We start from the raw sequence: 26,711 nt of genomic DNA, 5'->3' as shown, positions 1-26,711 counted from the left end.
ATATATATTATATTATAATCATTTATGCACTTTAAGGCTGCAGCTGCTAAATAAAGATAGCTTAAATTACTGCTGTCAAACCTAAGACATAATGAATTAGTCATTTTATAATGTGTATTATTAATCTGAATAAGTAAAGTAACTAATTTCTAATAAACGTAAAAACTAAAGCCTTTCCACAACTGTGAAATAGGACCGATTACTTTTCAGAAGCAGCCGAGTATGTGAGATCACAAATGAGTATGCTCGTGTCAGAATTTATCACCCTGAACCAGTTTATGATATTTTATTAAGATTAATGTGGTCCAACCCATACGTCATCAAATCGCTGTCGGATTACGTAATTGGAGCAGCCGAACCCCAGAGCAGCATGGGTGACGATCGGGGGAGAAAAAGTGAGCTGGCTTATTTTCTGTTTGAGCGTCACTGAATGGCACAGTGTCTGGAGGAGGAGGAGGGGGAGGAGGAAGAGGGGGGCGTGTCCCTCCGCCCTCTCTCCCTCACTGCTGCTGCAGATCGATGTGTCGGTGTTTGTCGGCTACCTGAGGACGGAACCCTAACCTGTGGATCCTCTCCCAGCAGCAGCAGCAGCAGCAGCAGCAGCAGCGCCATGGGGATCTCCGCGTCCAGTCTCCTGGATGAGACCAAATCCAACTACATCAAAGGTAAATACATATACACACATGAATATATCTATTGCATACGCATGATAAGTAGCAATACAAACATTCACGGGTCGGAAGCGCGTTTTGGAGCGACGCGGCGAGGACGCACCGCGTTTCCTTCAACACGCGATCTCTACTGGATTTCTACTGTGAAACTTCCACTTCTCTGTCGGTGCGATCCCGTGGAGCTTCGTGTCTGAGTGTTAGTGGTGATGAGTGGGAATAGGCAAATCAATCAGAGGAGAGGGCGGGGAAGAGGAGGAGGAGGAGGAGAGGGGGTGGGGGGGGGGCACTGTGAATGTAATTTTCTCTCCCGATTGATCGGAATCGGGAGTCTCATTGAAAATCTGATTTGAACGTCTCGATGTCCCTCAGCTGAGAGTTTCTGAGGAACATTTCGCCTAAACTTATTCCCAGATAGCAGCCAGGGCTGCTGGAACCTCGTCTGTCTGGTTTCCTTGTACGTTTCCACAGACGTATCTTCTCCTATAGAGTTGAATCCTCTCAGTTTGCTCTGACTTTGACAGAGGATGAACCCAGGTGGGGGGTTCAACGCCCGCTGTCAGTGTTCTCAGCTATCCGAGGGGCTGATCCAGTCACTCCTGCCTTTCCAGTGCCGCAGGGGGAAAAGAAAAGTGAGAAGGGACATTAGTGCCAAGCCCAGTTTCTCTCTTTTGTCCTCTGCGTCCTCTGCTTCTGGGTGTGTCCCCGGGTAGATCTGGTGAGTGGACAAAGTGCCTGTCGGTTTGTTGTCATTGTGTGTGAGTGACACACACAGAAGTGCGGTAGAGAGGCGGGGATGCTCGCAGGTGTTCATGAAGGGATGCTGCGTGTGCCAACATCCAGAGACCAAAATTGCTTTTTGACGGCAACGATATTTGAATGCCGCTGCTTTATTTGGGATGTCGGTGTTAATGTGCAAGCGTGAGATGAATCACGAGGATGCTTGGAGACCATATCATCACAGTCCTTCATGCATCCCTCAGTTTGTTTGGTGACCAACTGGTGGCTGAACATCCTCCCACCTGGAGAAAAAGCAAATTATGAATGGGTTTTTGGGCATGAAAATGTGAAAGAATGGAAAGGGGACATAGATATTGCTGATCAGGGCTGTAACTAAGGATCCATTGAAATGTCAAACTTCTGCGTGGTTGTTGATGCGGCTCCGTGTCGAGTGCTGGTTGTGGTGCTGCGTCAGCGTCCACTGAACATGTTGGCACAACAGAGCGAGAGGATAAGACAGCCAGCCGGCCCACACAGAGAACAGCTGACTGACTTTTATGTACTTGTATGTGACGTACAGTCAATGGTTTTATGTACATCGATTCAACTGTCATTTTCTCAATGAATCGATTAGTCTATGAAACATGAGAAAGCAGTAAATAACCCATCCCTGATACTTGTCGAGCTACGGCGATGTCTTCATGTGGCTCGTCCTAAATCTTCTATTATTTACTTTACGTGAGAGAAGTACAAAAGCAGCAAATCTTCACATCTGAGCGGCCAAACATTTGATATTTCTGCTTCCGAAAAGACATCATCGGTGAGTGATCAAAAACAGTTGCCAACGAATACATTTCTCATGAATCGTTGAGTTGTTGCAGCTCCGGTGTGTGTGATGCGTCTATGTCCTGCATGGATGGATGCTCCGCTCGCTGCAGAGATCAATTCAGCATCCGATGCAGCTCAGCGGGATGTAATCTATCAGAATGTACGGTCACAGTCAGGTGGAGTTATGAGAAACAAAATCTATCTTACTTTTGACAAAGAATCATCATGTTTTACCCCGCTGTCTGCATCCAGTTGAAGTTCATTGTCAGATATTGACGAGCTGGACTTGTATGAGCACCTTTTGTTCTGCGACGATGATCAGAGAGTTCCAGCGCTTGCTTCATTCTTCGAGTCTGGAAACCCGGCGTGACCTGATCAAAGCCATTTTGGCTTCTTGGGTCACGTGAACAACAGGCGGAGGTCAGCGCTCAGTGAAACCGCGTCGTTGTGAACGGACAAAATAAAGGTGAAAAGTCAGAGAAAGCTGAGGAAAACAGGGTGAAGCACAAACAAAGGAGAACAAAGACTCAAATGGCAACAATGATTGTTAAAACGCAGAATAATCTGGTCCCCCTCTTTTCGTATATTATCGGACTCTGAGCAGATACATCGTCTGTGAAAATGCTTTTGTGTCCTCTGTCGATGTTGACACCGGTTGCCTCGGCTGTTGCCGTGGTTACAGAGTATTGTACGTTGAAAGCGGCCATGGGAAAAGTAAAAAATGTTGACCCCCGTGCCACACTGTGCCCAGAACGTGTCCTGTGTGAAGGGGAAAATCACGGAGATGTGTTTTGCATATTTCGGTTGTCACTGTTCAGTTCCCTCTCTCGGCCTGCTGGGTCTCGCACATGAGCCGACAAACAATGCGCTGTGTGTGTGTGTGTGTATATATATATATGTGTGTGTGTGTGGTCAAGGTTGGAGGAAGCTTGCTCTCTGGCTCTTGTTTAATGGGTTCCCCTGGGTGCCGTTTACCTCCTGTGGCCCAGATAGCTGTGGCTGCGCAGCTCAGTCTGCTCGCTCTCCGAGCCGTGTGCTCTCATGGTTGCCTCGTCAGTTTTTCCTGGCTGCGCGGTTAAGTGGAGGCCGAACCCAGAGCGGTGACAACGATCCTCTCTCTCTCTCTCTCTCTCTCACACACTCAGGGTGCAGGGTGGGGTGGGTGTGTACAGAGAAATCTGTTGAATATTTGGTGGCATAGTGTACAGGGTTGGGTCTGCTTTTGTCGCGCAGCCTGCATGTGATTTACGAGGCCTGTCACTCCGAACATTTGTCCTCCTTTTGAGTTTGAGCTGCATGATGTAACGTGGACCTTTTTCTCCAACTTCTAACTCTTATCTGATGGAACACGATGGCCCGCACTACATATTTGGCACGCACCGAGCTGCAATTGAGACTGGATATGAAGAGAGGAGAGACGAGAGGCTCAAAGCTGCAACACCCACTTTGAATACATGATAATGAGGTTGAGGCCACGTTTGACTAATTGATCCAACATGTGTCTGAGCCTCATGAATTCGTGGCTCTTTTCACACTAAGGGAGACGTAGTCCGAGACTATGAACATGTGGGACCTCGGTAGAGGAATGGTAAAGATGTTTAGCACAACAGTGCCACTTCCGAGCATCTTCAACATCTGGCAGAGCGGTGACGCATGTTTATCCTCCACATATTTCACCAAGGGGGACAAACGGAGGAGCTCAACAGGGGCGCAACATGTGCTGTCTGCGCTGAAGGGTTCCTGCATTACTCAGTGGTTTGAGCGGTTTCCCTGAAACCATTGCTCACCATCACCACCACTCAGTGACTCATTGTTGTGTTGGGATGTGTGCAGGAGACCGGCCCGCAAGCCGGTTCTGGTTCTGGATTGCTCTGGAGCAGAACGTCAACGAGCTGGTCACGGCTGGGAAAGTCGTTCATTGGGTATTTGCACTTCGCGTATCGCACGACGAACTCTTTCTCTTCCCTACGACAATATAGCGGGCAGGTTGAAATGCTCTGCTGGTACTAACCGTGGCAAAGTGACAGGTGTGTGTGTGTGTGTGTGTGTGTAATCGTTGCGGTACTCAGGTGACGAACGTTTTGTTTATTTTCAGTGTTGCTCACAAAGTCACATTGTGTGTATTACGCTTTACGCATTCCCTTCTTCCATTAAACATCTTTCCTCCAATAAGTTCAAAAAAATCCACAACATCCATGTTTACCAGCGTTCAGTTTCCTTCTTCTCAGCCTGTCGTTGGTGCGTTGTTGTGTTCCTTGGTGTGTTACTGCCACCTGTAGTGTGAAGCTTTTGGCAGGGTTGTGCGTCTTGTCAAATTAAATAAACAAAATGGAGAGCCACTTGTTGAAAAACAGCTCCACAGCAGCGCTAGACTTTAACTAAAGGTAGTGTCCTGCTCTCAGCTGTAAGGTAAGCATCTCTGTGCTCTTAATACGTTTTCACCTTGACATCTAAAGTGTTACTTTCCGTCGCGGGAGCTGTCTTGCTGCCGGTGGGGTTTCGGAGTCCGATTGTTTTAAGTAAAACTGCGACTTGTTTGTCCCTCACAATGCCTCAAAGAAAGCCAGCCCGGCTCAGTGTGCAGCATGACATCATCTGTCCGGCATATAAATCACCCAGAAAAAAGAAATAAAATCCAGAGTGTGTCAGTGTCATTGAAATGTCAGTTTACTTCCAGTGAGAAAAACATAGTTGTAACTTTGAGTTCCCTAACATGGCTGAAGAAGCTGTGGAGATTACTTGCTTTCTGCTGGCAGGCTGCGGTTCTTCATGCTGTGTCACTCCAGCTGCCATTACACAATCCCTCAGATATTCAGAGGAGCTGGGAGACTGTGAGCCCCCCTCTTTGAGATCTGAATGCACTGCTCTCCACAAAGAGAGGAAGCTGCTGCTGCTGAAGCTCTATGCTGGACACCCACCTGTTGTTTACTCCTTCTGACCCAGTGTCCACTGTGCACAATGCAAACACTGCAAATCTGCTGCTGTTCAAACACGGTTTACCTTGAAACTTGAGTAGCCAGGACAGTGTGTACTTATGTATTTGTATGACTGTAAAGGACGACACGGTCGCCTGAAACGATGAAAACGATGAAAGAGATTGCGGCCTCTTTATACCACTTCAAATGAGCTGGTAATTCTTTACCACAAACACGCACGCGCACACACACATTTTCTCACTTAAAGGAGGAAACGGCTAGCTCCAAAGCCTAAAAAAAGATACAGTTGGCAATCTCTAAAGTTGACTAATTAAAACTGATTAAAACATGTTTAACTCGTAAGCAAAACATGAACATCTATATAAAAGCAGTTTGTTTTTGAACAGAGAGTTGCGTGCCGGAACTATTTCTTGATGGATAACAGCGTATCCTTCCACGCAGTGCCTCCGTGCAGGCTACAGGTTGTCAGATGTTGTCGGATATTGTAATTTGTTAAACAAATGAGATACATGTGTTAATCCGTGAGCTTAAGAGGTGTGCTTGGGTGTAATTGTCTGACCTCCAGCCTTTATGCTAAGCTAAGCTAACCACATCCTCCAGCTCTGTCCTTGACACACGTGGACTGATTCTCATCTCACTCTCGTTTTTCCAAAACGGTGCTCTTCCGCCTTTTATTTCAAGCGTCACGGTTTAAAGGGTGCGGTGATGCGGTCAGTTTTCTGGTCACGTTGTCTGGACGCGGCTACTTCTGAGTGCAAACACGAGGAATGAGTGCCGAGCTGGGCGCCAAGACCTTGGCGCTCTTGCTGCTCATCACCCGGCTATGATGGTATGGGAGCGTCAAACCGGCTCTGCAGCTTATAACAGCCACTAACGGACAGATGAGTTCATTATTGTTTTAGAGGAGCTCTCGTGTGGCGACGCCCGTCTGATGCTGCGCCTCTGTTCTAATAACCAGGGCAGTAAAACCTGTCGGCCATGTGAGGGAAGTTTATTGAAGCAACCGGTCCAAGTGCTGCTCTTTATCTTTATCGATTATTCCCCACTCTCTCTCACTCTCTTCTCTCGGAGCAAAACATCCATTTGTCTGAGCGAGGAATCCCTGACCGTCTGCAAGAAAACCCACAAGGTCCTTTTTAACCACACTGAGCACTGAATCAGTTTCTAGAGTCCTCGGAAAATATTCTGCTGCAACACCAAAACAACTGTTAACCACAAAAACATGTTTACACGTTTCCTTTTGCTGTAAGAAACAAGCAAGGAGTCATGCCCGGCCACCATCTTTGTTTTGAGGAGGGGACCTAAGAGACGGGTGAAAGGAGAGATGGAGAGAGAGAGAGAGAGAGGACAGGAGGGGACCAATCATCTGGTCAGCATTTTGGACATGTTGTCATGGACATGTAGTGAACCTCTCTCTGCTCTAAAAATGAGAAAACCCCAAAATAATTCTGTCACCGACTCCCAGCCCCTCCTCTAAAGACACACACACACACACACAAATTGTGTCTTTTTCCAACATTTTTCTGCCTTGCAGTGACTTGCTCGGTGTCTCGGGTATTTCCTAACAACACAAAGAGTCTCTTCTCTTCCCAGTTTCACAAACCCGTCTGTCCCTTGCATGTGCTAAAAAACACATAAATCATTTCTTATTGTACTTTGGGCATTTTTCTATATGCTTTATTGATGAGGATGACGACGTGCCGTGTGGACGTCTCTAGCTTTAAACTAGTGAAGAGGTTTCACCAGTGATTGTACATACTTGTTCATTTAGTCATTGTGTGTGTTTGCATGTTGGCTCACTCACTCACTCACTAACTTGCTCACTCATGAACAAATAAACACTTCTACCGTTCGACTTCATGTGCTTTACCTGTTGGAGATTTCAATTTGTCTTTTTGTAACCCCAAAATCCCTTTTTTCCTCCATAATATTCATTAATCATTATTCTTCTTAATCTTCAAAGAGTGATGCTCCTCATTGTGCACTAGAAGCTGTTCAAATACTCTCCACTGATTTTTAAACAATTACAATAAAGAAATAGTATTCAGTACATCCTAAAGGAGGAAACTTTCAAATAGATCTCAATACGTGTTTTTGGACCCAGCGCTCCAATGAGGCGCTGCGTACCATTTTCGTGTGGTTCATACACGAGGTGTCGCCCAGATCTGGTCTTGAGATTAATTTTGGTAGTCGGTGACAGCTTGGACAATTGCTGCACTTAATAGAAAGACGTGTGTGAAATAGCACCTGTGCGTTGGTTTGGCCTCGAGGTTAAAGGTGATCAAACACAGCCATGGTGGGAGACTGGGCTCTCTGGCTGTTTTCCAGCAGTCACTGATTACTTTTTTGTTCCCTCACTGAAATTCAAAAGCACAGTTTAACCACCTCTGAGACTGAAACACGAGGCCATGAAACCTGCAGGCACCCTTGTGTTTCATCTTCTGCTGGCCGACGTCGTGAACGTTGAAGGTGGAAGAGCCGGTCGCTCCAGTGAAACGGGGGGTTGTGAGTCGAGCTGCTGCTGAATCACTTCACAACTCTCACTCATACCTCGCATACCAAACACTCGCATTCCAGCATACGTTTCTGTTCGAGGACAGGCCGGCATGTTTGCCAGCACGTCGGTTTGTTTGCTGAAAGAATTACCGGACAAAAATGAAGCAGCTTTGCAAGATGGAAAGTCTATCATCCACCATATTTTAAAAAAAAATACTACGTTCTAACACAGATTCAACAGCATTCCCTCTCTGACAAAAGTTGTACAGCTGTAGCTAAAAAGTGAATCCTTTACGCGCCGCAGGATTATTCTGTGTGTTCACAGTTAAACTCCGCCTACATCGTGGATTAGTCTGCAGGTGTGGCTCTTTATTTTCTTGTTAAAGTGCCAACAGGTGTCACATACTGTGCAGCACTCAGTCAGACGCCAACCTGCAGTATTTTAAGTATTCAGTCGCCAGTGTTTCAAGTTTCCTCGCAGATGAGAAAACGTTTGATTTATCTCTCTTGGGGCTCTTTTCGCAATTGTTTTTTTCTTCTTGAACTCGAAGCTACAAAACCTGATGTGCAAGCCCCACATTGTGATACATTCTTATTAACAGAGTCATAGTTGGAGGTTTAATACCATGTAGGAATTAAGAAAGGTGTTACGGTTCACTGAGAATACACCTACAGTATATGTTTCTGAAGTCTACTCAGAGAGGGGGAGTCATGCGCATGTAGAGGAGCTTAACAGCTCCCAAATCTTGATGCTGTGCAGACGTAAGCTTCAAGCCAGCTGATTGACTCATCCCTTTCCTGTTTTAGCAGTTCAAATAATACAGTATGTGGTGTTAATTGTTTGCCATCAAGTTTCAGACTGTAAAATGTTTTCCCTCCTTGGGATAATGTTAAACAGGGTTTGATATTTACAACTGAAATCTAAACTGTTGACGTTGGAGCCGGGGTAAAGCAGCGCCGCGTGCAGTGAGCGAGAATTTGTTCTTGTCTCGTCTGAACTCTTGAACCGGTTTCTCCCTCTGCCCAGGCGGCACGGCGAGTGAACAATCCAAACCTCTTTTGATGGATGCCCGTTCACAGCGTGGCGCTCCAGCATGTGAGAAGTTGTGTTCTCCTTGATCGGAGTCAGTGATCATGTGCTCTTTTGTGATAATCTAGACTCAAATACATCTGTCTGTCGAGGAGAGTATGAATCATGTGTGGGGAGTTTAGTCCTTTTTGAGATTGTAATACTCTGAGGCCTGGGTGGGCTCAGGGCATGCTGGGATAGGCTCCTGCACCTGATAAGTGACGTACAGTCGATGGCAAATTACATTTGAGGCCTCGCTCTGGATACCACGTATCAGAATGAAAGTCATCTGAGCTTTGAAACCATGCAGATTTATTGATAATTAAACTTCCCACGCTCATGTCTGACTCCAACTGTGAGCAGCATATCACAAACATATAATCACAGTCTGCGGTTAAATTGGCTCCACCACTTTATCACTCATGTGCCAGTTGCTGTTGTCTCTGTACACAACAGAGTATGTGGAGAGGGGATGTCTGTCCGCTGGTGGGTTATTGGCTCTGAATCACCTCCTTACGTTGCTTGTATGACACTTGTCTGTTTTGCTTCTTTTTTTTTTTTAATGTCTTCACAGTGTGCGTTTGCCATTTCACACAGTTTTCAGTTTTTAATCTGTGTGGAGGGTCTCTACTCGTGCCAGGACACAAATGACAAGCAGGCAGATGGCTTACTCTGGCTCATTTACAGGCATGCTGATTAATCAGAAGTGTCCCCGGGAAACAAAAGCAAAGCAGTAATTCTGAATAATTAGAGATTATTTGAATGAATGGTGGATAGTTGTGTTTATAAAATAACAAGGTGTCCAACCCAAACTGATTTCTGAGTGTCTGACTGTAGCAAACTGATTAGGGACCGGGCCGTATGGTTCAATACATTTCTCAGCACACAAGTAAAATATGTCATTTCATGCAGAACTTGTTTCTCAATTGATTTTGTGGACAATTTACAATTGTATATGATTTAAATATGATACAATTACATGTAGTGCATGCTCACAATTTTAAGAAACTTTAATTTTTTAGGTATTATAATGAAAATAATCATTATAACACACACGCGCACACACAATTTATAAGGATAAATATTGAAATATAAAACATGGCTCTGGGGTGAGAAGGCCTTCCCCCTGGATAACATTCACACAGTACCTTTTACGTAACGACTCAACCTGATAAAAAGGAAAATATTAAACAAATGGCGGCCGGAGCTATTTTGCATGAGCCGCAGCCGAGCTATCGGATGAGGGCCGTGTTCAACTCGGGCGCAGCGCGCACCGAGATGAACTTGCAGAGAATGAGTCAATTATACCATGTCCAAAACGTGTACGTGCCTCACAGCTGGCAGCCAGAGCAGATCAAATCTCCGACGGACTGGACCAGCCCTCAAATAAAATGCATTTCCTGTGCAGGGCGTCCTCCCCACGGGTCGCAGAATAAAACTTCACTTGTGTCCGTGAGCGCTTCTAATACTCCCTGCGTGACTCACAGCTTCTCTTTCTTCGAAAAAAAAGGTCAACCTCCACCCTGACTGGGTGCTGTTGTGCAGAAGCAGGACAGCAGGCTGCACTGACGGTCACACAAGCAGAGTCTGTGCTTCATGCCAGCGCGGTATATGAGCTGCCAGGGTATGTTTACCTTTTCAGGGCTGAAATAACCTTTCCAGAATTTCTTGCGGCACAGTTCTTCGACTCAAACCACGAGCCGCTCTGAGAAATGTAAAGTGTGTGGTGTGAGAGGAACGACTTTAGGGATTATTAATGCAAAAAGGAAAAGTTAGCCGCGCACCAACACGTTTAATAATGATTGAGGTGACAACCGGTTTTGCATCAAGATATGCAGCCATGAGGTCAGACATCCTCCAGTGTGCATTGGTGACATTCAGCAACAGTCCTGTGGCTGTTTCATACAGATTTAAATAATATGACATCATCGTGTCTATTTCGAACCTTGATCACACACCTTACACTTGTATTTAAATATCCCCCGTGTGAAGTTGATATATGGTCCGGACAGGAAGGGTTCAACCTCTGGGGAGCTCTTTGTTTTTGTCCTAATGGGGGGCCACTATAGGAGGCCAAGATGTTTTAATTCTGCCCCCAAATATCTACAAAAACGTAGATGGAAATCCGGCTTGTGTTGTTTCTGGTCCAGACGAACAGAGCATGCAGTGGACCTTCTGAAATCTCCATGCACAAATGAAAAGGCATCCCTGTGGAGTGTTACCGGCCAGGAAGTGGAAACTGCCCACGTCTGGGAGCAGGATATCCACTCTGAGTAGCTGATCAGTGGAGGGATAAGCGGAAGACTCGTTGGGGTCAATGGCGAGACGACACACGGAGCTAACGCTTTGACACACACACTGCATTGTTTCAGACTGAGGAAAAAACAAGGAGGCCCCCTGAGATCCTCCATCCACAGCTCCAAACAGCCTCTGCTTTACTGTTAACGACCTTTTAAACCCCTGTCGTCAATCCTTCACCAAACACTAATCTATGAATCCTTAAACATGTGACTAAATGCTTTGTCCGGTGGCCAGAAATATGTCTTTAAAACACAGGTTGTTGTGTGAATCAATTTAAGGTGTTATTAAAGTTGGGACTTTGTTTGTTTTTTTAGGAGTTTTGAAGCATTAATGACCCTAAGAGTTAATGCAATATGAAATTACAGCTACCCCGAATTTTGAACTTAATAATACATTTTAAAGGCGTCTTCTTTTGTGGGCTATACCATATTTATGTTCTTTATTGGATTTGTACCACAGTTAAAGACATTTTTGAAGGAAAAAAAATGTATGTCCCTCTAATGTTGAAGGCCCTTAACAAGATTATTAATTAAAAATGTCTGATTAATTATCCTCCGTAACATATCTGAATGTATATTGTGTATTGCTAGCCCATGAAATTGCAAATGAACACACTAATTATATTTTTTGACTAGTGGGTAAATCGGTGATGGTGGAATTGTTCCTCTGCGCTGTATCTGAGCCACAGAAACGACAGTTTTCTAAATTCATCTCTAACCCCGACGGACACGGTGTGAGGGAGCACCACGGCCTCTGTTCCCATAGTGACGTGGAGTCTGCCTTAAAACATCCCAGGGAGATAATGACGGAGCGACTCGACGCCGACGTCAACACTGGCCGTTCAGTGAGGGAGACGATACACAGCAGCCGCCTGTTCAGGCATGTTTATCCATTAGGTGGAGGCTGTGTCACTGGGAATTACCTCTAATAGTTAGTGGATATTGAGCATGTAAGACCGCGTAAACACTCACTGAATGTCGTGTTTGTGATGTGGTTTGCGGCCGTGCGGAGAGACGGCAGAAAACGGGGGGACGCTTTGACGGAGCTTTAGTCTTTTGTTTTTCGTTTTTCCTCAGAAACTGAATCCCTCCGCGCCAGGAATCTGGCCCGGGTCAAACAGGAACGGAGGGAAATCGGAGAGGATTGTCTTTCCTCTCGGTAATCCTGTGAGTGTCCCGCCAGCTGTAGTCGTAGGGTTGACAGACCACAGGAGGGACGGAGCGAAAGGCCTCTGCTTGATGTGGCGAGTGTCGCCTCGGAGACTTGGACAGAGACAAAGAGTCTGATTGGACGCTTACTCAGTTACTCACGATCCAGAGAGACAGCAGCAGCAGCAGCAGCGTCCTGATTACAATATTCTGCTGAGATCACCTCGGGTACAGCGTGATATCATCTGGTGTTTGTTATCCAGGCTGGAGGAAGACTTTGGCACGTCTCAGCGCCAAGGAAGAAGTGGAAAATGAGCGTGTAGATGAGCTCAGGTTTTGTTTTTTAAAATGCTCTATTGTGTGTCTGTGTGTGTGAGACTTTTTTTTTTGTTTGGATTTTCATTTCTTCCATTGGACCAGAATATACTTTACTACCCTAGATTTCTCTCAGGGAAGCACAGATAAGGCGTCTTTGTGTTTTAAGAAGTTTTCTAGACTTCCTGGTTCATGTTTCATCCTCGACCTGAGAAAAACACGCCCACAGCGGAGCGGCCTCGTTCTTATAGTCGGGATGAAACCCGACCAGGAGGTCAATTTGGGATGCTCTGGCTCAGTATCTAACACTCGTCCTCAAGTGCGATCGGTGCTTAATTTCCCACCAACACCAGTCGGTAATTGTTGTTTTCTTCTCCTCTCTGTGTGTTGCAGGCCAGGCCGAGGCCCAGCTGAAGGAGTTCAGTCCGTACTACACAAAGCAGTTCTCTCTGGCTCGTTTCTCCGAGGTCGAAGACGATCTGGAGCAGCACAAAGAGAAGATCACGCAGCTGCTCAAACAGAGGGTACGTGTCTGCACCGGCGCCAGACTCCCCCCCTCCCCGAGTCAGCGTTCTCTCTTTAAGAATGGGTCCAATGAATCAGAGGTTTGGCCGAGTTACTGCAGCAGTAAGCACGTGGGCAGGTGTGGCTCACAGCTGTGACGTCATCCAGCTGTGTGAGACAGAGAGGAGTCAACTAAATTACAGAGACAGTTTGAGGGAGCTGCGTGCCAACTGTGATGAAAAGCCAACAGCGGGATTACATCCGGACTCGCTAATGAAAGGGCCCATGGCAAAACAATCAAATAGAGATGATGATCAGAAAATGAAAGTAAACAATGGTTTTTGGCTCACCTGTGAATTAATTTAAAAAAAAAGGCCAAGCTGAGGTATTTCTCAACATCAGAGCTGATCTGTTAATTCAATTGTTTCTTAAACTAACTAATAGTGATTACTCGTGGCTGGGAGCAAGTTGACGTGGCTCATGTATCCGATCAGGAATACATGGAGGAGACTCTGGAGTAGACCCTTTGTTTTGCACATGACAGCTGATGGGTTCATTTAACTCCCAAAAAACACTAATATTAATGCATAGCATACAAAAAAAAGAAACGTATCCTGGCGTGCACGTCCTCCTTCGTCACTCTCGTGGTATTCCGCTGGATAGCTTTGAATTATCGGCCTCATCAATGTGCTGCACGCAGCATCAAATTGACATTTAAAAAAAAAACTGCATCTTTTCTTCAGAAAAAAGTGTCCTTGTTACTCTGGATTTCCAACCTTCACAGGACAAAATCAAATTCTGTGTGTTCATCGTGTGTGTGTGTGTGTGTGTGTGTTGAGCAGGTGGCTCCTGAGGCGGCCGAGGTGCTGTATGAGGAGGGCGTCCTTTTCTTTGACGAGACCAGGAAGTGGAAAGAGAGGTACGTGGTGGTGAGAGCCAACTACTGCCTGGAGTGCCACGACAGCCTGGAGGTGAGCGCCAACGCGTCACGTTGATATGAAGACCCACTCCCGTACAAAAGAACACATTTCATCTCTGTTTTTTTTGGTTGGTCCTCTTGACCTTTATTCTTTTTCTTCTCCTCTTGTCCTCCTCCAGACATTTGTGAAGGGGATTCCTCCCCGTCAGACGCTGCTGCCGACAGGAGGCACAGTCCTGACCTCAGAGGAGAAGTACATGGCCATGGTGGACAAGTGCTTCCCTGATGACACCAGTGAGTAAAAGATCTCTTTGAGATCAAGTACTGGCACACATTAGATGGAGCAATCTATTTGATCTAATTCAATCCATATTAAAGAAGAAAAGCACATAACATACAAACAAGTGTGCAATTAAAAGAGGAAGACTTCGTAATCTGTAGCAGAGTCCAAACTAAAGCAACAGGCCGGGTCAGAGTAGTGTAGCATCAGCAGTTAAAGACGGTATGAAACTGTCAATGAAATGTGTTATTAGTCAAATATATTTTTAGATTTCCCAAAAAAATGCACGACCAAATATTACATGATCTCCTGGCGAAGATAATAATACATATGTTGTCTGTACAGTATTTTTTACACTGGGGTTATTTCTACTTTTAAAGGATCTGAGTTCTTCCTCCGCCACTGATCTAAAGCATGTTAGATGTTTACAATGTCCACCAACAGAAATTGCAAAATTTATCTCTTAATTTTTCATTTATCCAATAAATGAGTGTCTTTTGGTTTCACAGCTTCACAAAGAATCTCCCTTCTTGTATTTTATTACGGGCATTTCTGCCTTTTTGAAAAGAGACATGTATCTTCATCTGAGTAAACAGTAACCTCTGCAGAGGATGAGCTTCTGAACGCAATGATGTCATTTAGCTGTTTGCACACAAACACGCTCTCAGAAAGGGATGCTGGGTATCGTTCCCACCGGTTGGTTACAGATGAGAAAGAAAAAGGTTTCAGGATTCATGCTCATTCATGGATCTGACAATATTTCTCTACTTTTAAAATCCATAAAATATGCAGGTGAAGTTTGTTTTCTTCCAAAAAAAAAAAAATTCCACATATACATTTCCAATTTCACAGACTCGAAGTTCACTATCTTCATCATCACCAACTATCAGAAAAATATAAAATGTCATCATACATATATATCGCTGGCCATTCGCGCAGCTTCTTTTGCGTGCATAGAAGACAAAGCAGCTCTTAAACTGGAGCTCTCTGTTTTCCCTCTAGATATTAGATCTGATTATATTTTCTTAAGCTTTGTGTCTTAATGGAGGAGAAGAGAAACCTGTTTCCACTGTGATCTTAAACAACAACCTCCCACCCACGGGTGCTCAACAAAGCTAAAAGCAGCTCAGGTGGGAGTTTCGGGAGCCAAGAAAGACTGAAGGAATTTAGGAAGAACGCTGCTGAAGACACACAGGCCCAAAGCAGCACTTTGACCATGTTAAATTGATTGAATTCAGCCTAATTCAAACATGCATTTCAAAAACACACATTGCAGTTTGACTGTGTGTTCATTGAAATGTTGCAGGAAACTGCTTTTAGATGTCAGGAAATGTAGCTTGCATTGTTCTTCTTCTTGGAAGAAACGAGACTTCAAGCCTGCGGGTGTTTTCTGTCGGTTTTCAGTGGAATACTTCTCTAAAGATACCCGTCAGCAGTACAACTGGTGTCCTGTGTGGAAGCGGGCAGGTTTGGACAAGCTCTGTTCCAGACTGTCTTTAGTCTGTTTACTGTGTGGCTTCCCCCCAAACACTGCAGCCTTCAGACCACAGGGGTTCACCTGGAGTGACCTGTTTTACTCGCCTTTTCTAATTTGTGTGTAACTAAACTAAAGCGGCAGGTCGGAGGCGTCAGCGGACTCCGGTAGATAATAGATCAAATCATGTTAGAATAATAATTAATGACGAAGCACTGGGGGGAAAAATCATCCAGTAAAATGTTTTATCTATGAGGTAACTTAATATTCATACATAACCACAATATACTGTACTGCATTATCTATGTAGAATAGGCACAATTTATGTATTTTATTGCTCAAACTAAAAGGACCAGGTAGATATATTATAAGACACATGTCAATGATTAACAAAATGTTTCCCAAAGTGTCTTTTTTTATATTTTAAATATAATGAAATTAAACCAAACCGAGCATTGTCAAAACTGTTTTATTCTCCTCATGTTTAAAGTGTTGCTGCTGGTCATGGTCATGTGTTTTATTCAGATAATCTGACTCTTACATGAATAAACATTCACTCTAAATGGTGAATCCTTTGAGTCGCCGACTTAAATAGAGCAGAGAGAGTTAGAGAGAGATTTAGTTGTTTCCGAAGCTCGTGCTGTTGTGCTGCCACCTGACCCGAGGGCCTTTTATTCTCAAAGTCTCCTCTGCTGGTTTACAACGTAGAGCAGTCACTGAACCGGCAAGAGCCTAAAAACATTACATATGAAAGCTGAGGAGTCATTCGTGCATCTCTCTCGACTCAGATCGGTCTGTTGCAGGCCTTTGAAAAAACACTGACGCGTGACGAGGCGTTAAAGCTTCAATGAGCCGAGGACACGGCGAGCAGAAGTGAAACCACACAGTCCACTCACGACGTGTAGGACTGTAGTGTAGATAGAACATACCGCCCGCCCCAACGTTGAGCTGCCGGTGTGGCTAAAACAACGGCTTCCCGCTCAGCTCGGTGGTCGCCATCAGCTGATCTCCATGTTTTCTGTGTCCAGCCGTGAAGGAGGACTTTGCCCCGCCTCTGTCGGGGATGCCTGGACCGCTGCCCGTCTACCTGCGTCTGCCCTACAGGAGAGACTCCTACTTCTGCTTCAGACAGGAGGTTAAAAAAGCTGCCTTCCTCTCCATCCTGTCAGACTGCATCCGACACCAGAACCAAGGTGAGTCCAGAAGATGCGGTCCGTCTAAATGCCGCAGGCTTGTCGTCCTCTGCTGCAACGCAGGCACGGCGGCTCTCTCGTTCTCTTTTAGGGCGAGGGAATTGTTTGGCCAATTTGGGATTGTTTTCTTTTTGATATCTTACTTTGGGGGATCATAAACTCGTTTTTCTACCAAATGCTTATTTAAATTTACTTACCTTACTTTAACTTTACTAAATGAAATGCAGTCTGAAGTTGGCAGAATGTTTTGTTCTAAATCAGGAACTATCTGTCCAAAAGAACAGAACCCAGACAAGATATAAAAACTAACAGCGTTCAGTTTTCAAGGACCAAAAAAGTTTGCTACTTTTTATAGTTTTTCTTTTTCATAGTTATCAAAATCACACTCAAGACCCTCGTTGCTTTTTAATACCATATTACTATGCCAGACCTTCACTGGCTCCAGATGTGCTGGCTTTCTGTCACTCATACAGTCACATGGACTTTGAGACACTGTGATGAACAGTTTCAGTATTACGTGACATTTTACAACCCATGATGATGACGGTAGTTAGTCGCCCAGATGTGGAATAAAACTGATTAAAAATGACATTTCATGTTTTAACAGAGGGTCCCTAATGATCCATTTTACACTCTGCAGAAATGATTTGAGAAGCGACAGCACTGTATCATCAGCAGCAGCATCTAAGTGTTCGAGAGACGGATCTAGGTTACGTGGCATCACTTAAATCACTTTCGGCAGTTGCCATGGCAACATACTCGCCACACCAGCTCCGAGACCTTCATTTATTTATATATTTATTTTCATAATCGAGTTAAAGCGGAACATCTCTGCTCTGTGCCGCCGAGCGAGTTGACGAAGCATTTCATTCACATCTCTTAGAATAAAGCGGACGCGCTGGAGACCGATGACTCATCATTCCTCTGTGTTTTGCTAATCGCTCCATCGCTCCTCTCTGTCAGACTTCCTGAAGAAGAAGACGTGTGAAGTGCAGGCCTTCCTCAAAGCCATCCAGCTCTACAGACAGGACCAAGGCAAATACGAGGCCTGGGACATGCTGATAGGGAGCGATGTCAGGGTACGTCCCACCACCATTCTTCTCTTTTCTTTTTCTTGGTGTGCTCAGAGTCTCGGTAGAAGTTACGTCGGCAGAAGCTGCTCCTGCTGCGGTCAACACATGCGGACAGAGTCCATCTCCGCCAGAGGAGTAGCTCATCATTTTGTGAATTGAAGTGGAGGTTAAAACCGATGAGAAGGGAGAATGTGGTCATCGGCGCGCTGTAGAGGTGTCCCCTGTTTCCAGGCTTTATGCTAAGCTAGGCTAACCGCTCTGACCCTGCACTGGACTCACAGACAGGCGTGGGATTGCGTCTAAATGGCACCAAACAAGTGAAAGCTCAGAAACTATAACTGCACAAAATTTCTCACAAAATCTCAACATACGACAACTTCTAGCCCACAGAAAAGCTTTACACGTGAAAAACGGATTAATAAAAGACATCCATACTTTTACCTTTACTCTGGGATAAAGCTTTACGTCGGTCAAACGGATGAATCGATCCTGCAGACGACTGAAACATTCATGAACAGATGTTCTGCTGCGAAACCAGAACATTTGTCTGGGGAGCAGCGCCCAGTGGCTGAACTGTGTTAGTGGTGAAGTGATGATGATGAGGATGATGCTGCCTTTGTAGGGACATAACCAGGCGGTTGTTTCTACTGCTGGTCAGAACTAAACAACACAGAGAGAGAGAACTCACACAGACTTTGAAAGGCTTGTCGTCCACGTTGTGCTAAAGCAACACTGTATTACGATACGAGCGCTAAAGACTAAATCCGTGATTATCTTTTCTGACCTTTGTGATGATGACGAATATGAGCCATCACCGCTGATGGTCCTCCTGAATAGGCACTGAATAGGCAGACAGGCCCTCATGACATAATGACAGCAGCGCTGGCGTGATCGCAGATTAAATGATCGTCAAAGTACAAGTTTCATTGACGGCGCTGAAGGTTTTGCTTCAGCATTGCCGAGCAGGCGTAAGTAAGTAAGTAGAGGTTCACGCTGCACCTGGAAATAACAGAGCATTACAACGACATAATTATAGACTTGAGGAAGAATATAACAGCAACAGATAGAAATACATACAAATAAATGAAAGTAGAAACATTGCACAAAGAATGCAGACGGATGGGGGCGTGGACTCATCGGTCACGGCTCATTTGCATCCTCTCACTCTGTTTGCTGGAATCTTCCAGCGGCCGGAAAAAACACTGAAAACACATAAAAGGGAGCTTGAGTTCTCCTTACTCTCTGTTTCTCTCTTCCTTCCTTCCTCCCTTCCTTCCTTCCTTCCTCCTCTCCAGAGCTCTCTGCTCTGCCGTTGTGGTTCCTGCTGTTTTTCGCTCCGTCCTCTTTCAGGAATCCTCCCATATAATGACGGTGTAAATGCTCTATTGTGTTGCTGTTCACTGACTAATTGTGACTCAACACAATGCGAGAGGTGAGAGGAAGTTTGAGTCGCTGCAGGAAATACACACACTCACACACGTTTGAGCAATAGATCAGTAATGTCCTGTTTTATCTGCTCCTGGCGTGCAGTTCATACACGTATGAAGGAAAAATACACACCAAAGTGCACTCATTCACCGGCATTTTTTTCTTCTTGTACATAGCTTTTGTCTGACACACACACACACACACACGCACACCAGTGACAGCTAAGACACGAGAAGAATGAATGAAATGTTGGCAGCAGTGATATGACCACCGCATTAGTATCATAAATCAGTCTCAGACTTTACAATCAGTTACAGATAGTGTGTGTGTGTGTGTGTTTTCTTCACATGAATATTTTCTCATGAACTTCTGCACTGTTGAATGAAGAACAGTCTGGCACATGTATCGCACCACTGTCCATCTCGATGTGTATTTAGACTTCGATCCCTCAGTCCTTCGTTCTCTCTAGTTTGTGTTATATTTGTCTCTTGTTTGTGTTGTATGACCGATGGCTTCATTACCAACTCGGCTAAACTATTTCAAATATTTTAACGAGAAAATGTCTTTACAAGGCGTAACCTTTTCTGGATCCAAATGCATTTGGTTATGTGAAAACCTTCCAGACCGATATCAATGGTAGCAGTGTCTTGAGGCCGTGTCTTTGTCTCTCCTTCACTGCCGGCTGCAGTTTTATATCCACTTTTAAGACCCTTGATAATTGGGTCAATGCTATGTTTACATAGAGCATATTCAGAGTGTTAATTTGGATTTTTTTAGGCTGATATCTTTTGGGAGGTTTTATAAAACAACACACACATCTGTGGATAGTATTGTTTTCAGATAAACAAACACTTTTGATACCCTTTGATTTTTTTATGTGGGACATTTTATAGTGAACTTGTCAGTGATGAACGCGCTGTTCTCAAACGTCTCCCAGCCTCCTTTGCAACCTCTGTATATACATGATGTTCTGAGTCTGTCTCTATTTTATTGTGCATTTTCTGTTTCTTCAACCTAACTAACTAGCGTGTAAATAGAGGAAGCTCTAGCGTCTAGTGGTTGCGGTTAATGGATAAGAACCGGACATCACTTTGAGATTTGGTAACCTGAGATATATCCAAAAAGATAGTTCAAATGCTTCATCATGTGTTACAAAAAACAACAACAATTAATAATAATCCCAGTCCCTCATGTGTGTTTGCAGGTGATGGCCAACGTGGTGATGGAGCAGCTGCTGCCGTCTCTTCAGAAAGACATGCTGCCTCGCCTCAAAGCCAAGAAGACGGAGAGGAAGAGAGTCTGGTTTGCTGTGAGTCACACTGTTAACTTGATACCTTTTTCTTTTTTATATCCTTTTGTAGCTGCTGGCTCATCCTCATGCAGATGAAACCTCATCGGTTTTTAATTTGAAAGTCGGCGCACAAGGAGCATTTGTGTCCTTGTAAATTGCCTTTGATGGTGTTTTATGTCAAATTTAACCCAGTTAAATCTAGAATGATAAATCATGCATTCATGCTGCGGGCTAATCCTCGCGGTGCACTCTACTATACATCTTCATATGGAGCATTTTTAAGCAGTGAGAAATGAAGTGAGCTGAAAACCTGATTTATCTGACCTGTGTTTGATCAATTGACTTGTTTGTGCCCAGACGGTGGAGGCGGCGTACGTCCTGATCCAGGAGCATCTGCTGGAGGGACTCTCGGCACTGAAGGAGGAATGTCGAACGTCTGTCCGGCAGCAGGAGGTGCTCATCCACTCCGACATGGACCCGATCCTCAACTCCCGACAGCAGCTGGAGGAAAAAGTCAGAGGTAAGAGCCGCATTCCTCTGCGATGAATGTGAGGGTTTTCTCAGAGTAAACGTTTGGAATTTCGTCCTCCAGCCAAAGTGTCGGAGCGAGCGGAGAAGCTGTGCTCCGAGTCCGTCCAGCCGTACTTGGCCTCGGTCCTGGAGGAGCTGATGGAGCCGGTCAGCTCCGGCTTCCTGGAGGGACGGCAGCTGAGCGAACGCGCCATGGACCAGGTGTGTCAGGACGTCCTGCAGCTGGCAAACAAAGAGGAACTGAAGAAGGTTTGTCGATCATCAATATCCTCTTTTCTGGGTTTCTTTCCTCTGTTATTGAAGACCAACCCTGACTCCTTCCAGAATGGAGTAGATGGTTGGACAAAATGGTTAAATAAACTGAGGAATGATCATCTTTTTCTGTTTTCTATTTGCTGAATATATAGCAGAGTTTTCCCTATGAGAATGAGGGATTATTTCTACATGAATATTTAAATGAAGGCCTCCTCTGAAGGTGTCTATACCCAACATGTATGTTCACCACGAAGACCGCCTGTTTGATTTGACACAATCTAATTTGTACTAAATCATCAAAGCTCAACATAAAAAAAAATTGTATTGGCACTCCAACAATATGCCTGGAAAACACCAACAAATTAAAGGCAAAATGTGAATGTCCACAACATTGATTAGTCTTACATTTTTATATATTTTTATTTCAAACAGATGCTCTATGATCGCTGTTAGTCAGATGAAACAAGCTATTTGAGGACGACACACTTGGCTTTAGGAAATAAATTGACACGTGGATAGATGATGAAATATGTATCAGCTGCAGCACTACAAAATACTGCAACATTGCATCACAACTGAATACAAAAGACGGTTCAGGGGATAGAGAAGAGGAACATAATAACTTTCCATTCAGTATTTGTAGCACCTCAATACCAAAAACACATCTGCCAACTCTCTGGGTGGTCCGCCTTCACTGACTGGACGTACACATAGAAACATATAACTTTAGTTCCTACAGTTACATTTACTTGACACTAATTTGAACATACTACCAACGTTTTTTTGAGGCTCAAATTTGTTTAGCTTCCCCGCCGGGATCCTTTCTGATCAGCCCTTCAACACTCAGTGTGCTCCCTGAGCGAAGCGGGCCGTTCTTTGACCCCTTCCTCTCTCCGTTTCTCAGGCTCTGGCAGACATGGCCAGACCCGACCTGCAGAGCTGCTACCAGAAGATCGGCTCCCTGCAGGAAAAACTGCAGCACCTGCAGGAGAGATTTGGTTTCTCCAACATTTCAGGAGTGATCCACAGCGCGCAGATCGACCTGCAGCAGGTACACACACACGCACGCATGTGCACACGCACACGCACACACACACACACACACACACACACACACACACACACACACACACACTTTCTGGGCCTCTTCAGATGTCTCCAAATTGTAACTTCCACCACACAAAAACAATTTGTGACAAACACTTCTGTACTTTTACTAAATTACGCTATTATTAGAGTATTATGTATTGATACTTTTACTTAAAGGGGACACACACACACACACACACATACACACACAATGATTGGTTTCATTCCCTCTCGCCTCCTTTCAGACCACTCAGCTGTAATTCTTCTGCTCAGACAGTGGGCGGAGGATTTTTTCTGACCGAGTTGTTTTATTAGCCAACATTTTGACACAATTGTGATTTGTAATGGATGTTCCTTCAATACATCAACTCGGCAGAGCAGTGTGTCAACACATTACGAGTCTGCTGATGATATTTCACACTGATGGAATTTCCAGCTGTTTTTTTTTTCATCTCCGCTGTGTGTTTGGGGCATTTAACTGCTGTCTGATCTGATCGTGTGTGTGTGTGTGTCGGTGTTTTGTGTGCTTCAGCTGACTGAGAACGCAGCCTACACGTTCGAGCAGCTGCTCCACAAAGCCGTCCAAGACAACCCCGACAACCCCGGCTCTGCCATCGAGAAGGCCAAACACAGAGTGCTCAAGGTCAGATTGTAATTTATAACACGCATCCTATCGACATGTTTCCAAACAATTCTTTGGAACAGACGTTTAGTGAATCAAGAAACACATTACTGCCATTACAAATCCAATCAGATAAAGAGAGAGCAAGAGAAAGAAAACACATGAAAGTTAAGAGAGAGAGACAGAGACATGAGAAAGCATACGAGGAAGAGAAGAACAAAAAATTGGATGGGGGGGGAGAGAGAGGACACAAGGCGGAGATGGGGAGGGGAAGATGTGAGGGGTAAAAGAGAGGGAGAGAGGGGCGTATGAGAGGGAAAGAGACAAGAGAGCGAAAGACAAGATGGAGAGATGGGAGAGAAGAACGAGAAAAGGGATTGGGAGAGAGGGAGCAGGAGACAGGGACGAGATGTGAGAGAAAGTTGAAAGCGAGAGTGAGACGTGCGGAGGACAAGAAAGGGAGAGGTGGGAGAGAGGAAGAGACGAGAAGCGGGGAGAGGAAAAAAAAACGACCTCCCAGACATGAAGTGACGAGCCCCGTCTCTCACCTCTGTGTCCTGCAGCAATACGACTACGACAGCAGCACAGTGAGGAAGAGGATCTCCAGGGAGGCGCTCGTCTCCATCACTCTGCCCTTCATCAAGAAGAACCTGGCCTCCTGCAAAACTGTGAGTCTCACACAAACACACAGAGAGTTACTATCCAGAAAGCTACGACAGCTCGAGAGCCTGACCCGTGCCTGTGTGTGTGTGTGTGTGTGTGTGTGTAGGAGCTTCAGGGTCTCGAGCAGTCAGTCTACACCGACCACTCCAACTACATCCATGTTGAGAACGTCTATGAGGGCATCCTCCTGCAATCTCTGGACAAGGAGGTCACCAAAGGTATGATACAAGTTACACCAATGGTGGAGGAGCCACTAGTTATGTCTGTGTATTGTATTGTGGTAGTATACTGGCAGTTTATATATGGGGCACAGGTGTAACTGACATGGGGTAATAAGGAACAGGATCCTCTCCCGCACGCAGCCGAGTGGCTCGTCACGTAAATCAGTCACTTTAGACGGTGAAAAATCAGCAACACGCACACACACACACACACCTCTGATCTGTCCCGTTTTCTCCTGCAGTGGTGAAGGAGGCGGCCAGCCTGAAGAAGTACAACCTGTTCACAGACAGCAGAGACCTGCTCAGTCAGTCCAGCCGCTCCAGCCTCTCCTCGCCGCCCGTCTCCACTCCGGGTACCCCCGCCATGGGGCTGGCCTCCCCCTCTAAATCCTCCGTTGAGCCCCAGCCCCCGTCTCCTCTCGCGGTCAACGGCCTGCCACTAAGCCCCCAGGAGGAAGCGCCGCCGGAGAAGAGCGAAGCCTCGCCGGACGCGTCCGTTATTGAGACGCCCCTGGGGAAGGTTGAACAAAAAGATGTCGCTCAGAGTGTCGCTGTCGGTGAGGAGGCAGCTGAGGACGTCTTTCAGACCGTGGAGGCAGGAGCAGAAGCAGGCACCGCTGCGTTGGCAGATGCATCCAACCCGAGTGAGTCGCAGGAAGTCAACGCAGAGGCATCTCCAGAGGCCGTGATCCAAAAGGAAGCGATTTCTGTCGAAACTGAAAGCGTGGAGGTGGTCGCCGAGCCTCAGGTGCAGACAACAGATGCTCCAAACATGGAAGTCACTTTGTCAGAAATCCCTGTTGTTGTAGAAAGCATAAAGACGGATGCAGAAGAAGCAGCACAGATGGAAGCTCCTGTACCAAGTTCTGATCCTCCTAATGAACCAGCGAACCAGCCAGCCAGCAGTGAAGGAGAGACAAACTGTGGAAGTTCAGAAATCAAGTTAGAGGCTCCCTCTAGTGGTCAAACCCCGGAACTTACTTCTGCAGACATCTACTCAGGCTTGAGGCGACAAGAGGCAGAACCAGTGACCGTCTCAGACGCCAATTCTCTGGCCGTGTCGGTGGGAAGCGAGTCGGCCCCGTCAGACATGGAGTCCTTAGAGGATGTTCAAATAACACAAAGCAACGGGGACGAAGCTTTAACGACGCCTGACGTCTTGGAGGAGGCCAACGTCGGCAGATCCCCCGTGAGCTCGGACGACCCCGCCGGGGACAGAGCCGCGAGCAACGAGTCGTCTCCTCAGGCCCCGACGGAGGCCACGGCAGAAGCGAGCGCGGAGCCGCCAGCGGAGGCGCCAGATGCCGCAACCTCTCAGCCTTCTGAGCCCGCCGAGGAGGAGAGCCCTGATGCCCAGCCCGCTGGCTGCATCAAGGAGATCCGTGACCTGGTGGTGGAGGTGATCGAGGTGGAGGAGCTGGTGCACCGGTACCCCGACGGAGTTCCAAAAGAGGAGGAATGAGGCATCAATCACAACAGCATTTATGTTCTCTTAGCAAACACAGGGGACACAAATGGTTTAGGATGTTCTGCTGAAGGGAAACCAAATCATTACCAGAATAGAACGTTCAGCCTCAAACTGTCCTGGAGTCAAAACGTTTCTTCTCAGAGCAGAAGCAGGAAAAGAAAGACTCCTGAGAAACATTCACAAAAGCTTCCATTAACTTTTTTTTTTTAAAAACACATATGCATGAAATTATTGTAAATTATTTATACAAATCAATATCAGCTGTGTCGGGTGTATATAACAAACATGTCGGTTTCATTCAGTAAATTCCTTTTAACACTAAAACTAATGTAGCGCCAACATTTTTTTGGAAAACCCAGATTTGGTACCTTCATGTGAAGTTTGGGAGGAAGTTCCTGGAAATTGCATTACGCTGTGGTTCTCTCTGAAAGTAAGATGTGAAGATGGACGTCAATCTCCGTATATAATGTCAGTGTGTGAGCTGGAATCAGGACCTTGTTAGCTTAGCTTAGCAGGAGAGACTTCCAGCTCGGTCCAGTCAAATTTAAAAATACACCTACAAAAAGACTATTCTTTTTAAATCTTTCAGCTCAATATTACAGACAGACAAGATATTTGTATCTATCACAAAAATTAAGCTCATTAATACATTGAGTTTTAAATAGTTTGGAAACTCCTATAACAGATATCTAAATATATTAGACTACACATCTAAATTCAATATTTAAGATCTAATATAAAAAAAGTGCAAGATACATGATTATGAGCATTTCTATTGGCTCTCAACATGGCGGAAGGTGAGCGGGCGGCTAAAAGCTAATGCTGCTAACAGCGCAGCTATCGGTGTTCAGCGGTGGATGGATGCTACGCCATCAGGCCGCCGCTGTGAGCCGTTTGAGAGCAGCGCAGAGCGGCGGCTGTGAGCTAGCTAGCTAGTGGGGGACCCTCACATGCACTTAAAGCCACGTGGCAGTAAAACACTCAGATGGAGAGCGACTTCATCCTCTGCTCCAGTAGACGTTCATCCTCCATATCGCTGTCTGCTGTCGTATTAATGCTCTGGATGCTGAATGCAGCTTCAATGTGATTTGTTTTTTTAACCCACTGAAGGACTTTCTTTAGTTTTGTTTTCAGCTAAAAAGGAAACTAAAGTAGCAGCTCATCATAATGCCTTTACAGCACCTCCATGTTGCCTCCTCGTGCCTTACGTCACACAATG

The 26,711-nt window shown here is 45.5% G+C and overlaps 1 protein-coding gene across 1 annotated transcript; it reads left to right on the top strand.

Annotated features, from left to right (window-relative positions):
• Positions 1-530: 530 nt before the first annotated feature.
• Positions 531-26,322, top strand: niban1a (niban apoptosis regulator 1a). The gene is made up of 14 exons (XM_068589591.1): positions 531-665; positions 12,875-13,005; positions 13,828-13,956; positions 14,084-14,198; positions 16,687-16,851; positions 17,815-17,930; positions 20,557-20,661; positions 21,001-21,163; positions 21,236-21,423; positions 22,334-22,480; positions 23,051-23,161; positions 23,704-23,808; positions 23,910-24,021; positions 24,267-26,322. The coding sequence occupies exons 1-14, from the start codon at positions 611-613 to the stop codon at positions 25,484-25,486; spliced, it is 2,862 nt and encodes a 953-aa protein (XP_068445692.1). The 5' UTR covers positions 531-610; the 3' UTR covers positions 25,487-26,322.
• Positions 26,323-26,711: the final 389 nt, after the last annotated feature.

Source organism: Clinocottus analis, unplaced genomic scaffold (genome assembly GCF_023055335.1).
Source record: "Clinocottus analis isolate CAN_PGR_092001 unplaced genomic scaffold, fCliAna1.0.p SCAF_23, whole genome shotgun sequence".
Lineage (NCBI taxonomy): Eukaryota > Metazoa > Chordata > Actinopteri > Perciformes > Cottidae > Clinocottus > Clinocottus analis.
The sequence above is the reverse complement of the archived record's forward strand: the minus strand, read 5'-3'. Positions and strand labels throughout refer to the sequence as shown.